Here is a 14061-nt window from a genome sequence, read left to right as displayed (position 1 = left end):
GGAGGTGCTGGGACTGTAGCAGCTAGAGGCCCGGAGGGGAGGGGAGAGTGACCATGAGTCTGAGTGACAGGAGGCCAATATATATAAGGAAGGCTCCCGAACGCGCAGGTTTCAGTAGCGGCGTTGCGCGCAGGCCGGGAACACGAGGCCAAGAGCCGCAGCCTGAGCCGCCTCGGTGCAGTGTACCCGGGCAGTAGCCCGCTTGCAGCCCTAGGATTAGCCCGAGGACACGTCCTCAGCGCGGCCACCGCCCAGCCTCCCTCACCTGGATTACCTACCGCGGCAGTTGCAGTGGAACTAGTGAGAAGGCGAGCCGGCAGCAGCGTCCCAAGAGGAGCCCGACTTTTCAGGGACCTCGCTGGCGGGCGGACGCGCGGGAAAGCCGCGTCCCGAACAGAGCCAGATACAGGGCTCGTGCGTGGAGAGAACGACGCCCCAGGGGATGGCGGCCGCGTCCCGGAGAGCCTCTGGCTGGGCACTACTGCTGCTGGTGGCACTTTGGCAGCAGGTAACGTCTCGCGCCCTCTCCGCCCCCTCCCGCCGCGCTCCGGGCCTGAGCCCCGGGCGCCCGCTGAGCTGACCGCTCCCCTCCCTCCTTCCCCCGGTCCCTGTGCAATAGCGCGCGGCCGGCTCCGGCGTCTTCCAGCTGCAGCTGCAGGAGTTCGCCAACGAGCGCGGCGTACTGGCCAGTGGGCAGCCGTGCGAGCCCGGCTGCCGGACTTTCTTCCGTGTCTGCCTTAAGCACTTCCAGGCGGTCGTTTCGCCCGGGCCCTGCACCTTCGGCAGCGTCTCCACCCCGGTATTGGGCACCAACTCCTTCGCCATCCGGGACGACAGCAGCGGCGGGGGCCGCAACCCTCTCCAACTGCCCTTCAATTTCACCTGGCCGGTGAGCACAGCCTGGGTGCACTGGGAGGGTACGGAAGGCGAGAGGAGGGGGCGCCCTGGGGCCAAAGCCCCCTCGTCAAATTTCTTCACCTCCATCCTCGAAATAAAGAACCCCAGGGGGGCATTCTCTTCTAGCCCTTTCTTCCGGACTCACCAGTCTTGGTCTTCCCAGTTTTACGTCCTTCCTTCCCCCAGCTCTTTGGGACACGATTTTCATTACCTACCACCCTGGAGCGGCACCCCCGCCACCCACCCAATGGCTCTCGTTTACACTCCCTCATGTCTCAACCCTCCCCCTACCGAGGTTTCTCCTCTTGCCTTCCCGGCTCGCACTCTACACTGTGCGCAGACCCGTTATGTTGACCGGGGCGCAGTAACTGTATCCTGCAATTAGATTAATTAAACCGGCTGCCGCAAGGCACCCCCTCCTGCCCCGCCTGCTCATCTCGCTCTCTCTCTATTCCCCCGCCCCCCAGGGTACCTTCTCACTCATCATTGAAGCTTGGCACGCGCCTGGAGACGACCTACGACCAGGTGAGTAGCTCGCTACGCCGCCACGCGGGGGCGACACGGCGCAGCGCCGAAAGAGTTAACTTGTTATAGGCGGGGGAAGTGCGGGGTTGGGGGTGGGGGCCAGGACGCTCAGCTTGGCCCGAGCTGCGCCCCGCGCTGGACTCTCGGATTCCGCCCGCTGCCTGGACTCAGAGCACAATTGCGTTTCCTGCGGGTTATTTTTGGCGTGGGAACGCGGGGAGCACGGCGGTGAGAAAGGCCGAAGCTGCCAGCGCCGCTGACGGGCCCCTTCCTGTATTTTACACCTTTCGCGAATTCCGCTCCTTTGGAAAGGGAATAATGGCTTTGGGATGTTGTTCTGACACAGAGGAAAAGGATATTTCAGCAGCACAACAATTCTCACTTTGAAAAGGAAAAAGAAAACCATTACCCACCTCTGGGGCAGAACCCCTGAATGGGCACCAAAGGACCCCCCCGCTCCCAGGCTCCTCCCCAGCTTGGAGAGCTTTTCTTTTTCTTTCTTTCTTTTTTTCTTCTTCTTCTTTTTTCCCCTCCCTATTTTTTCTGTTTTGACTTCTTTTCCTCTTTCCCTTCCCTATCTGCCTCCAGAACACTGGGATATCTTAACATCCTTCTATTGTCCCCTTTTTGAATGCTATCAGGCCCCCTGCACATGCACACACACAGGGCAGCTAAGCAGTGGACTTTTGGGTCCCTCTGGCCTGTGGTTACTGGCAAGTGGGGGTCATCTAGACAACTGGGATGATTTGTTGGCTGATCACCTTCATCACAGCCAAGAGGGACATTGACCAGCAGTTGCTGGCATCCTTGGGGACTGGCTGCCTTCCCTGACCTGACCCTCTGCCCTTTTAGAGGCCTTGCCACCGGATGCCCTCATCAGCAAGATTACCATCCAGGGCTCCCTACCTGTGGGTCAGAATTGGTTACTGGATGAACAAACCAGCACCCTCACGAGGCTGCGCTACTCTTACCGGGTCATCTGCAGTGACAACTATTATGGAGACAGCTGCTCACGCCTGTGCAAAAAGCGCAATGACCACTTCGGCCACTACGTGTGCCAGCCAGATGGCAGCCTGTCCTGCCTGCCCGGTTGGACTGGGGAGTACTGTGAACAGCGTAAGCAGCCAAGCTCCCACCTGCACGGAGGGGGAGGGTCCCCTGAGGAAACACGTGGAGTCGTCTTGGACACAGCCTGCCTCCCTCACAGAGCAAGTCTGGGCTGCCCACTAGCTGGGCCTCAGGGACACCTGGGGATACCGAGGATGGGCTTGGACTCAGACCTCCTCTCTCTTTCCGGTGTTCCTCCCCATCGTGCCAAATCCCACAGTGACCCCCATTATTGCATTTTATCCATCTTGGATTCTCCTTCCCTGTGCCATCATTTTCCCTTTAAGATACCCATGGCTTCTCTGGGAGGCCAGGAATGGGAATCTAGCCCAGGAGAGCTGGGGCACTCCCAGGGCCAGGACAGGAGAGTGGGGCTTCAGAGGCCTTGGCATCCCAGCCTCACCCAGCCCTGCTTTCTTTCCTTAGCTATCTGTCTTTCTGGTTGTCATGAACAGAATGGCTATTGCAGCAAGCCAGCAGAGTGCCTGTGAGTAGGGGACAAAGAGTGGGAGAGGAGACCCCCTCATCTGGCCAGGCCTCTCACCTCACTCTCAGCCTCCCTTTTGTTCCACAGCTGCCGCCCAGGTTGGCAGGGCCGCCTATGCAACGAATGTATCCCCCACAATGGCTGTCGCCATGGCACCTGCAGCACCCCCTGGCAATGTACCTGTGATGAGGGCTGGGGAGGCCTGTTCTGTGACCAAGGTGAGTCAGGGCAAAGAGAGGGTGCAGAAGGGGCAGGAGAGATGGGGCAGGGGGTGAAAACCAGAGTTGTCACCTGGATGCTTCTTGATGACTGCTGACTTTGGCTTTCCCAATTATCTTTCAAGGCTCTAGGGCCTTTTAAGGATCTTTACAACTGGCCTTGGATGAGATGGTGGGTCCTTCTTCTTCAGGTGGTGGGGAGCCAGGGTGGCTGAAGAAGCCAGGAGGGTGACAAGTTGGCAGCCTTGAGGTTGCACTCATTGAATTCTAGCAAAATCAAAGAGAGAGGGATGCCAGGCTCAGTTCCTCTTTCTCCCTTGTAGTTACCTATTAACCCCCTAAGTGTTTGCTTACCTTCCAGGGCTGTTTGAGCAGCTCTCCCCTAAACAGCTGTGTGGTTGGGTGTGCCCACCGGCTGCCCACGGCTGGTACCTGTGGGCAGAGTGATATCTAACCGACTTTTCAGTGTGGGCACCAACAGCCTCCCCTGTCCTTCCCCAGTTGCACTTGCCAGGCAGCTGCCTGAGCCCATGCTGCTTCTGCCTGGTGTTTGGGGGTTAGCTACTCTTCTGGCTACATAGGATTCTTTGAGCCCCAACTTTGGGGCAGGGAACCTTTTCTCCTGCATCCTCATAGCCAGCTGCAGCATGTGTCTCCCATTTTCAGACTCAAATGGTGTGTCTGCTGCCACAGAGACACTGGCACAGGCCTGGGTAGGGTGGGCAGAGGACCTGCCAAGGTGGAAAGAACTTACCTAGGCCCTGACTTGCTGCCAACAGGGGCTTGGAATTCAGTCCCTGTGTTGTGCGTGTGTGTGTCTATCCCTCTATCCTCTCCCCCTCTACTCCTTGCCTTACCCCCCTCCCCCACCACACACACACCTGGTTCCTGATCATTCTCTTTCCTCCACCCACGTTTGCTCCCAGGTGACACAGTCATATACTCATCATATGCAAACACAGCCCTTACGGTCTGTGTATTTGCTCTATCTGGTTCTCCCTCCCTGTCCTTCCCAAATAAGAGAACAAATACATTTCAAAATAACCTTGTGACGCCTCCTCCTTTAAAAAATGCCTGGCCCCTCCCTATGGTGGCTCTCATCTCCCCTCTACCATTTCCACTGTTGAAATTGTATCCCTCCTTCCAGGCTTATCTTCTTAGCTGCCCCTCCTCCACGAAGCCTTTTCTGACTTCCTTCCCAACACATGGCCTTGCCCTCCCCTCCTCTTCCTCACCTTCATCCTACTCTGGCGGCAGTGTTTGTGAGCTTTCCAGTGGTGGTGTTTCAACCTTGATTAACTACACTGGTCATATGTAATTCAAGGTCCTTCAACATACATAATTTCATTGGTGGAAAGAAAAGGATATTTGGGCCTGGAAGACTTTGAGTTGAAGCCTCTGTGGGCCAAACATGGGGGTGAACTTACTCTGCATGGAGTCTGAAGGCAGGAACATTCCCTGGCCCTGTTCAGCTAGTTGGTTCCTGTCTCTGCAGATCTCAACTATTGCACCCACCACTCCCCATGCAAGAACGGAGCAACGTGCTCCAACAGTGGGCAGCGGAGCTACACCTGCACCTGTCGCCCAGGCTACACTGGCGTGGACTGTGAGCTGAAGCTCAGCGAGTGTGACAGCAATCCCTGTCGCAATGGGGGCAGCTGTAAGGTGAGGCCCAGGCCAGCGCAGGAAGGCAGAGGTCTTGCTAGGTGGTGTACAGGCATCCCCAACATACGCGGCCAGTTGGATGTGCAAGCATGGACAGGCATTGTGCGCTGGTGGAGCCCAGCTCCCAGTCACACGTTTGTCCCCCAGGGTCTGACTTTCGCCTCTTTATGGTCTCTCTCCAGGACCAGGAAGAAGGCTACCACTGCCTGTGTCCCCCAGGCTACTACGGCCTGCACTGTGAACATAGCACCTTGAGCTGCGCCGACTCCCCCTGCTTCAATGGGGGCTCCTGCCGGGAGCGCAGCCAGGGGGCCAGCTATGCCTGCGAATGTCCCCCCAACTTCACTGGCTCCAACTGTGAGAAGAAAGTGGACAGGTGCACCAGCAACCCATGTGCCAATGGTGCGTCCTGTGGCCTTGCTAACCTTGTGGACTGGCCCAGGGGCTGACATAGCCTTCTGGTGAGGCAGGGTCAGGAGAGGAGAGAGGCCTTGTTAGTCTCTCTGGGCAGGTTGAAATGGGAGGAGCAGGTTAGCAGCAAGTGCAGGCCTTAGGAGAGGGGGTGGTGTGCACCCTGCATGGCTTTTGTTTCTATTCCTTTGTTGGAGCCCTGACCTGGCTGGGGTGGCTCTGACCCTCCCCAGGAAGTCCTGGGCTAGAGGGTGGGATGTTGGAGGCTTCTTGTCCCTCCTCCAGGGAGGCTGGTGATACAGTCAGAGCCCTGCTCCTGGAGGCCTCATCTTGCCCCATGCCCAGGTAGAGCACAGTGTGCCACAGGCATCTAGAATGTTCAGTACCATTTGGGACGCAAAGCATGTTAGTCATCCTTTTCTCCTTGGCCTCCAGTAGGCAGAGTGAGGCAGGCAGATGGCATTGGGTAGGAGAGAAGCTCAGGAGCTGTGGAGAGGTTGGAAAGGCTGAGATTGAGTCTGCTCCCTCTAACTCCCTGGAGCCACAGTTTCCTCACCACCGAATGGGAAAGTGGACCTGTCTCCTGCCTTTCATGCAGTTGCGAAGATGAAATGAATCAGTGATAATTACATTTATTGGGACATTTACTATATACCAAGCATGTACCCTTGTCTTCATGTACCTTCCTACCTAACCCTCACAGATATCCTATGAAGAGGCTAGCATTATACTCTGAATTAACAAATGAGGAAACTTGGGGCCGGCCCGTGGCTCACTCGGGAGAGTGTGGTGCTGATAACACCAAGGCCACAGGTTCGGATCCCATATAGGGATGGCCGGTTGGCTCATTGGGTGAGCGTGGTGCTGACAACACCAAGTCAAGGGTTAAGATCCCCTTACCGGTCATCTTTAAAAAAAAAAAAAAAAAACAAATGAGGAAACTGAGGCCTAGGGCTTATTTAAAGCAACAGATGCCAGACTGCCAGATAGAGACAGCTGAGATTCCAACCCAACCATATGTCTGATTCTACTTTCCAGTTCTGTAAGATGCTAGTAACTTTTATACAGTTGTAAAAGACTGAGGGCATGGAGGTATGGAGAACCACGGTCACCCTAAACTCTGGGTCTCCTGACTCTTTGTCCAGTTCCCTTTGTAGTGGACCCGTAAATGCTGGCTGTGAACATGGAGGCAGAAGGCCCCAACTTGTTCCTGGAATGGGGCACCCACCCTCTGCACCGGGCGCTTCCCAGGTGCTGACGTGTGTCCTGTGTGTCCTCACAGGGGGCCAGTGCCTGAACCGAGGTCCTAGCCGCATGTGCCGCTGCCGCCCGGGATTCACAGGTACCCACTGTGAACTCCACATCAGTGACTGTGCCCGCAGCCCTTGTGCCCATGGCGGCACTTGCCATGACCTGGAGAATGGGCTCGTGTGCACCTGCCCTGCTGGCTTCTCTGGCCGGCGCTGCGAGGTGCGGACACCCAGCGATGCCTGTGCCTCAGGGCCCTGCTTCAACGGGGCCACCTGCTACGCAGGCCTCTCCCCAGACAACTTCGTGTGCAACTGTCCCTATGGCTTTGTAGGCAGCCGCTGCGAGTTCCCCGTGGGCTTGCCGCCCAGCTTCCCCTGGGTGGCTGTCTCCCTGGGCGTAGGGCTAGTGGTGGTGCTGGTGTTGCTGGGCATGGTGGCAGTGGCTGTGCGGCAGCTGCGGCTTCGGCGGCCAGATGACAGCAGCAGAGAGGCCATGAACAACTTGTCAGACTTCCAGAAGGACAACCTGATCCCTGCTGCCCAGCTCAAGAACACAAACCAGAAGAAGGAGCTGGAAGTGGACTGTGGCCTGGACAAGTCCAACTGTGGCAAACAGCAAAACCACACATTGGACTATAATCTGGCCCCTGGGCCCCTGGGGCGGGGGACCATGCCAGGGAAGTATTCTCACAGTGACAAGAGCTTAGGAGAGAAGGCGCCACTGCGGTTACTCAGGTGAGTGGCACTTGGAGGCCCGGGGACTGGCTATGGGCCCCTACACAGTTCTGCCTGGGCCCCTCCTAGGCCAGGTGGGAGGCTGGCACGGGGCGCTTTTAAGCAAACAGGGGGTTTTGTTACTGATGGGAGGATCCTCCAACAACATTCTACCAGGGGTCCTTTGTCTTTCTCTCCCATTCATTCATTCATTCATTCACAAATGTCAAGTATCCACAGCATGTCTATTATCACTTCCATCTTTCCATGACATGACTTGCCTCTAGGGGCAATGCTGGCTTTTTCCAGGTTTAAGACCCTTTGGGAAATGTTGGGGTCCTGCGGCTCTCTTAGGGGCCTATTCCTAACTGCCTCCTCAGGCCAGCATTGGGTACCTCAGCCCCTGCGTCTTCAACCAGAACCCCCATTGCAAGTGCCCTTTGTCTCTCCAGTGCCCCACCCTCCACTGAGCCTTTCCCCATCCCTCCCTCATGCGCCTGTCTTGTGTTCCCTCAGTGAAAAGCCAGAGTGTCGGATATCAGCGATATGCTCCCCCAGGGACTCCATGTACCAGTCCGTGTGTTTGATATCAGAAGAGAGGAACGAATGTGTCATTGCCACGGAGGTGAGTGCTGGCTCACCTTCCCCTCCAGCATATCCCCTCCTGCCTTTTCAAATGGGAAAGTGGCCTATTCACTCTCCACCCCATGGGCCACTCCTGAAGGGTGGGTCGGAACCCCTCCCTGGCCTCATTGCCACAGAGGGTGTGAAACAGGAGCCATGGTGGTGAGCCTGACTTGGTCTTCCTGCTGCTCTGCTGCTGGGCTGGGTGACCATGGCACCTGGCCATCTCCCAGGCGCTGCTTCCCAGCCACTGGTGGGTGAGGGTGTTTGCCTTGGGCCCCTCCTGCCCCTCCCCACTAAACTACCTCATGAGCACAAGCTCTAAGGCACATGTGTGTGGGCAGAAGACTGAAGAGGACTCGCCCACCTTCCCTGTGCCTCTGCATACAGATTGGCTTCTCCCAGGGAGCCCGGGGCAGCCGCGGAGGGAGAACTTGTGCTGAGAGTGACCCCTTTCTCCCTTTCCACACGCTCCTCAGGTATAAGGCAGGAGCCCACCCGGGACTTCCCAGCTTTGGCCCTGCAGCTGGACCTTCCTTCTGCATTGTTTACATTGCATCCTGGATGGGACGTTTTAAATATGCAACGTGCTGCTCTCAGGAGGAGGAGGGAATGGCATGAACTGGACAGACTGTGAACTTGCCAAGAGATGCAATAGTCTTCCACACCCTTGGGTGTCTGTCTGACATCGGATTGGCAGCTACACCAGCCAGGGGAACAGAGGAGAGGAGAGGTGCCAGTTGGACCTGCCCTGCCAGCAATGGCCTTCAGAAGGCTCCTTCTGGGGCTCTGGTCTGTTTTCCAGAGAGAGTAGCAGTGGCCTCCAGGGGCCTGGAGCTGCTGTGGCCTCCACTGGCATCTGTGTTTCCAAAAGTGCCTTGGCCCAGGCTCCGTGGCGCCAGCTGGGCCCAAATCAGAAATGAGAGCATGGCCAATAAGGGCAAGGCCTCCTGTGGGCCGGTAAACCACTGGGTGCGGCTCTTGGCAGGGGCTGCCCTGCAAGGTGAAGTGAGTGCTAGAAGGGAGAGGAGCACTTTCTGCCCCAGCATCCTTCTACTGCATGTGGGCCTTGCTTGGAACACTGCTCAGCCTCTCTCCCTGGCCTAGGCCCTCTGGGCAAGAATGTTGGTAAGCTCCCATGCCCCTCTGGCCCCGGGTGCCTCTCGGCTCCTGTGAGCACAAAGGCAGAGGGGCCTGCCCCTTCTGCCAACCAGGGGCGCCAGGCCTAACTGGGGAGCTCAGGGCAGTTATGTTGGAAATTCTGATAAGAGAGAAAATGGGTGCTGCTGCCACCTGGGCCCTTTCGTCCCTCAAACCCATTCCTATGACCTAGAGCCTGGGCTCTGCCCATGCCCACTACTGCCCCAAGACCACCCTCAAAGCCGATCTTCAGAAATCAATAATATGAGTTTTTATTTTGTTTGTTTTTTTGTAGTTTATTTTGGAGTCTAGTATTTTGATAATTTAAGAATCAGAAGCACTGACCTTTCTACATTTTATAACATTATTTTGTATATAATGTGTATTTATAATATGGAACAGATGTGTACGGGAGTTTATTACTTCTTGGGTCCTGTCTTTGCGATGTCATAATGGGAATCCTCTCTCCACCTTCTCGCTCCAAAGAATTCTAAACCCCCTCCTCATGTCACTGTGGGGTGCCCTACGTGAACCCCTGGGCCTGTGCACCCACTTGGCTTTGGCATGTTGTGCCCTGGGTTCTTGTCCCTTCCGGTTCTTAGGGAGCCCAGCCTAACCTTCTCAATTGCTATCCTTATAAAGGGTGTTTGGAGTAACATGCCTGTTACTCCATGAACAGATCAGTCCACTCACAAGGGCACAGCCCTGACAATCTAATCACTTCTTAAAGGCTCCACCTTTCACATATCATAGTTGGATTTCCCACCCCCTTAACACTGTTACAATGAGGGTCAAGTGTCCAATACATGAACTTCTGGGGGGTACAGCTGACCCATAGCAGGAGCCCAGCCTTACCCAGCCAGTCCCCAGCCTGGGCCAGTCTTCCTTGCCTGATGGCTTTGAGGTCAGTTGCAGCTCCCTCCTCCCCCTCATGCTCCCACCTTTCCTTGGGGGATATTCCCTTGGGACCTGAATCTCTCCTCCCTTTCTCTCTTCAAGCCTCAAAAAGCTTATGGGACTCCCAAATCTTGCCATTTTTCTCTTATTCAAAAGGATTCTCTTCTCAGAGAGTGGGGTCTCTGAATCATGGTGACATCTGGGTCCTTCCTCCTCCCATTCCAGGGTTCTAGATGGACTGGCACCCAGCTCTTTTCTCAGCTCCAGCAGGGCACTGGTCTTTGAGGGACAAGACCTGGGGGAAGTTTGTCATAGGCTTGTCCTCCTTGCAGCTGGATGAGAGAGCTGAGAGTCTGGGCACCTTGTCTGCCCAGAGCTACTAGAATTTACTGAAGACTGCAGGGAGGAAGAGGAGGAGATAGCTTTCCCTGAGTCCATGTTTCTCTGGCTAAGGCACCAATGAGGGAGTTTCCAGTCTCTACTTCGTGCCCAGCTTCCTCAAAGGCACAGGATAGTCCCTAGGGTGCCACAGTCCTCTCTCTATAGCCGCAAACATACCCAATGGAGAGCAAATGATGAAAAAGTGAGCCATTGACAAAAGCTGAGCAGATGCTCCCAGCTCTCAGCCTGTCCACAGTAAAGCAAAATAGACCCACCAGATGCCTCGCTGCTAATGGAGTCCAAGTATATGGAGTGCTACTTGCCCTCCCCTTTTCTCTTTCTCCCTGACATACACAGCATGCCTGCCCCCCGCCTCGTGCTTATACCAGAGACACGGGAGCGTGCACACTCTGCGCCTCGCTCATCGCTCCCTGTTCCCTTCGCTGCACACACAGGGTATCAAACAGGAAAACATTCAGGGAACCGTTCCCACAGCCTGAGCCGGCAGCAGGGGGAAGAACAACACGACCTCACTCTTCCTGCCCAAAATGAAACAGGAAAGCAGCTCCCGGGCTCTGGGGGGCGGGGTAAACTGGGCTGGGACACGAAGGCAAGATGACGAGGCTCCCATGTGGGGGACAGGTAGGACACCCGCAGGCCTGCACGTCCACACCACCAGGCTGTGCTGAGCTGCACCGGCTGCCAGACCCTCAGAGAAGAGCCCTGGAGGGGAGTGGCCTGGCTAAACCCTCCCACCTGCTCTGATACCCTGGGTGGGGAGTTGGGAGAGCCCACCACCAAGCTGGTTTCTGGGGAAAGTGGGGCCCATGCTTGGACTAGGTCTGTGCAGCTCCAATCTGCAGTTCATGCCAGGCTCCACCTCTAGCAACATAGCATAAGCTGGGCCAAGCACTTGGGGTGTGAACAGGCCCTCTTCTCCCCAGGATTTCCTACAGGTCACTGGCTGTGAGGTACCCAGGGCTTTCTTGACCACTTGAATGTCCAGGTACACAGGAGATATCCCTGGCTTGGCAGAAACAAAGCCTGATGATAGCTCTAGACTCACTGTGAAGTATTTTCCATGAGTTAGCAAATGCCCATGTTTAATTTGCATGCATATTTCACAAGAAAATTCAGAGCTTAGCAGTTCCCTAACAGCCTAGAGCCAGTGCCCTGCCCAGTGAATAAATCTGACCCCATAGTGTCCTCAAGTCCTGAGGACAGCTGTTTTTCCAGAGCCCGTTGTTTGGTAACCACCTGGAGATCACTGTGGGGAGTGATTTGGGGAGGAGCTGTGAAGGGAGAAATGCCTTTATTCTGCTTGCTCAGCCAGGGTCCCCTCTCAGGGCCAGAGTCAGACTGATCAGGGGACAGGGAATAAAAAAGAGTGCAGTGGCGCCTACCTCTTCCATCCCAAGCTAAATAAGGCCACTAGACTAAACCAAGGTAGTATGGACACTCCATGTCTGCCGGGGACCCACAGAGCTCTCAGTACGTTCCCTCCCAGCCTCTCGGGGGTGCACAGGATCAGCGGACCCTGCCCTCCGCCTCACGTGGCCCGCTGCATTCCGTAAAGGGAATGGAAATGATTCACTCAGGGAACTGTGACTGTCCCTTCCCGGGGAGGGGATGCGCCTGTGAGGTCCCAGCGGCCTTCCCCGGGCGGCCACGCCCTCCCTTGCGCCCAGAGCGCACGGTCCGGCCCCGCCGCCCGGCCGGATCCTGGCGGGCCCCGAGCCCCGAAGGGCGGCGGAAGAGGCAGGTGCGCCCGCTTGCCCGGGTCAGCCCTCCACCTGCAGCCGCCGGGCGCCTAGGACGTCCCGCAGCTCCCCGCCCCCCGCGCTCTTTGTTACAGCCCGACTTCCTGTTTGCAGCCGCCGACCCCGGCTCACTTCCCGGGCCGGGAAGCCGCCGAAGGCCGCGAGGTTCTCGAAGACTCCCCGCCTCCTGCCTCCCCGAGTCCCTCCTCCCGGCCTGGGAGCCCGCGCCGGGCCGCGGTCGCGGGAAGCCGGAGCTGCGGGCGGGCGGGCGCTCGGGACAGCCGGCTCCGTGCCCGGCACTAGAGGGCGCTGCGCGGCCGTCGGGGCTGCGCGCGATGGGGGCCGCCGTCCCCACCGAGGCTCGCGAGGTCGGCCCTTCTTCGGCCTGGGGGCCAACTGCACAAGCCGGGGAGGGGCAGCGTCGGAGCGTCAGGCCTCCTGAGTGTAGTTCGCGTCTGCCCGGCAGAGCCCCTCTACACTCCGCGCCCCTGTGCTAAAGGCGTAAACTGGGGAGAGCCCAGATAGCCTCAGGGTGTCCAGAGGAACAGGGCCCTTTCACCTGCTTCCGCCGTCGCAGCAGCCAGCCCGGTGGGCTTCGTCAACCAGCCCCCTCCCCACCCCGCAGTCCTCTGGCCATCCTCGTCCCCCGGGCATCCTGAATGGAAGGGATTGGGGGTGCTGTAAGGGCGCTGGGTTTTAGTTAGGAGGCGGGGGCGCCCTTCCAGCACTACTACTTATTGCCGGGTGTTCCGGAACAAGACTATCCATTTCTTCATTCCTTCAACACAGATTGAGCACCTGTTGTATGCCAGGCATTGGCGGCAAAACATGGTCTCTGTCCAGGGAAGCCAACCGTCTAGCTAAATATCGTTAACCTCTCTGAGGATACCTCTTGCACATTATCATGATGTTGAAATGAGTTCATGTATGAAAACATTGGTGAGCAATGTTTTAACCCCCTAGAGCCTCCACTCCACCACCCACAGCAGCAGGATGAGCTCAAGGGGGTTTGGGGTCTGGCTGAATAGTCCCAGCAGTAGCCTGAAGTCCATGCAAAGACAGCTTAGATCCCGGGTGGCCTCTACTATCGCTTCTCTGTGTGCTCCTGGTAATCTGGGTCAACCTCCTCTGATGTGGACAGTGATAGAAGGGAGGCCCCAGCTGTGGGAAGGGCATCAGGGCTCCAAGTGCTCAAGAGTCACCTTCCTGTTGGGGATTGGCCACAGTGACTTTTGCCACCTTTTCTCTGGCCTCTGGGGCACAGCACCCCATAACACTGGCCAAGAGTGAGCCCAGCCTGTTCCCTTCATCCCGAAAGGTCGTCTGAGGCTAGGACATAGGGTCCAAAAAGCCAGCTGAGGCTATGGCCAGACACACAGTAACCAGTATCTCCAGAGTCTGTATTTGGCAACAGGTCATCTCTGGGCCCAAGCCAGCCCGGTGCCATGGCACCCCCTGCAGGGCAGAGCTATGGCCCTGCCCGGTATGGCCAACCTGTCTGTCCCTAGTGATCCCTCCTCCTGGCGGGGTTGCAGGTTTGCAGCGTGGGGCTTGCCATTGGGCTTGTCCTACGATTGCTGTCCCTTCCCCACAGTGGTAGATGTCTAGGCCAGGCCCATCCTCTTAGGCCTGGTCTGTTCAGTTTCAGACCTCCACCAGTGACTCCCTTTACTCAGCGCTTCTTCCTCCATCTCTCTGGAAAAGAGATCTGAATGGTTCTGGGATCTCTTCCTTCCCATTAGCAGAGTGCCTTGGGGGCACGGTGTCCTAGCTGCTCTCATTTCAGGGGCTTCACTTCCTTGGCTCTCTGGGAACCTCAGAGTCTACAGCCCAGACAGGCCCCTTTTGAGGAGTCTGTCTTCTCCACATGGGCTGTTTTTCTAGGGTTCTCTTCTAAAGCCAGGTACCACCACACTGCAGTATTTCCATGGGGTCTGACGCTTGACACTGGCCTCATGGGTCTCCTCTCTGTGCAGCCCTGTCAG

The 14061-nt window shown here is 56.9% G+C and overlaps 1 protein-coding gene across 1 annotated transcript; it reads left to right on the top strand.

Moving 5' to 3' along the window:
• Positions 1–378: 378 nt before the first annotated feature.
• On the top strand, positions 379–9371 carry DLL4 (delta like canonical Notch ligand 4). Its single transcript, XM_063090658.1, has 11 exons — positions 379–508; positions 620–889; positions 1365–1422; positions 2275–2538; positions 2956–3016; positions 3104–3234; positions 4730–4899; positions 5082–5301; positions 6593–7295; positions 7791–7899; positions 8378–9371. The coding sequence occupies exons 1-11, from the start codon at positions 443–445 to the stop codon at positions 8381–8383; spliced, it is 2058 nt and encodes a 685-aa protein (XP_062946728.1). The 5' UTR covers positions 379–442; the 3' UTR covers positions 8384–9371.
• Positions 9372–14061: the final 4690 nt, after the last annotated feature.

The sequence above is a fragment of the Cynocephalus volans genome, chromosome 3 (genome assembly GCF_027409185.1).
Source record: "Cynocephalus volans isolate mCynVol1 chromosome 3, mCynVol1.pri, whole genome shotgun sequence".
Classification (NCBI taxonomy): domain Eukaryota; kingdom Metazoa; phylum Chordata; class Mammalia; order Dermoptera; family Cynocephalidae; genus Cynocephalus; species Cynocephalus volans.
The sequence above is the reverse complement of the archived record's forward strand: the minus strand, read 5'-3'. Positions and strand labels throughout refer to the sequence as shown.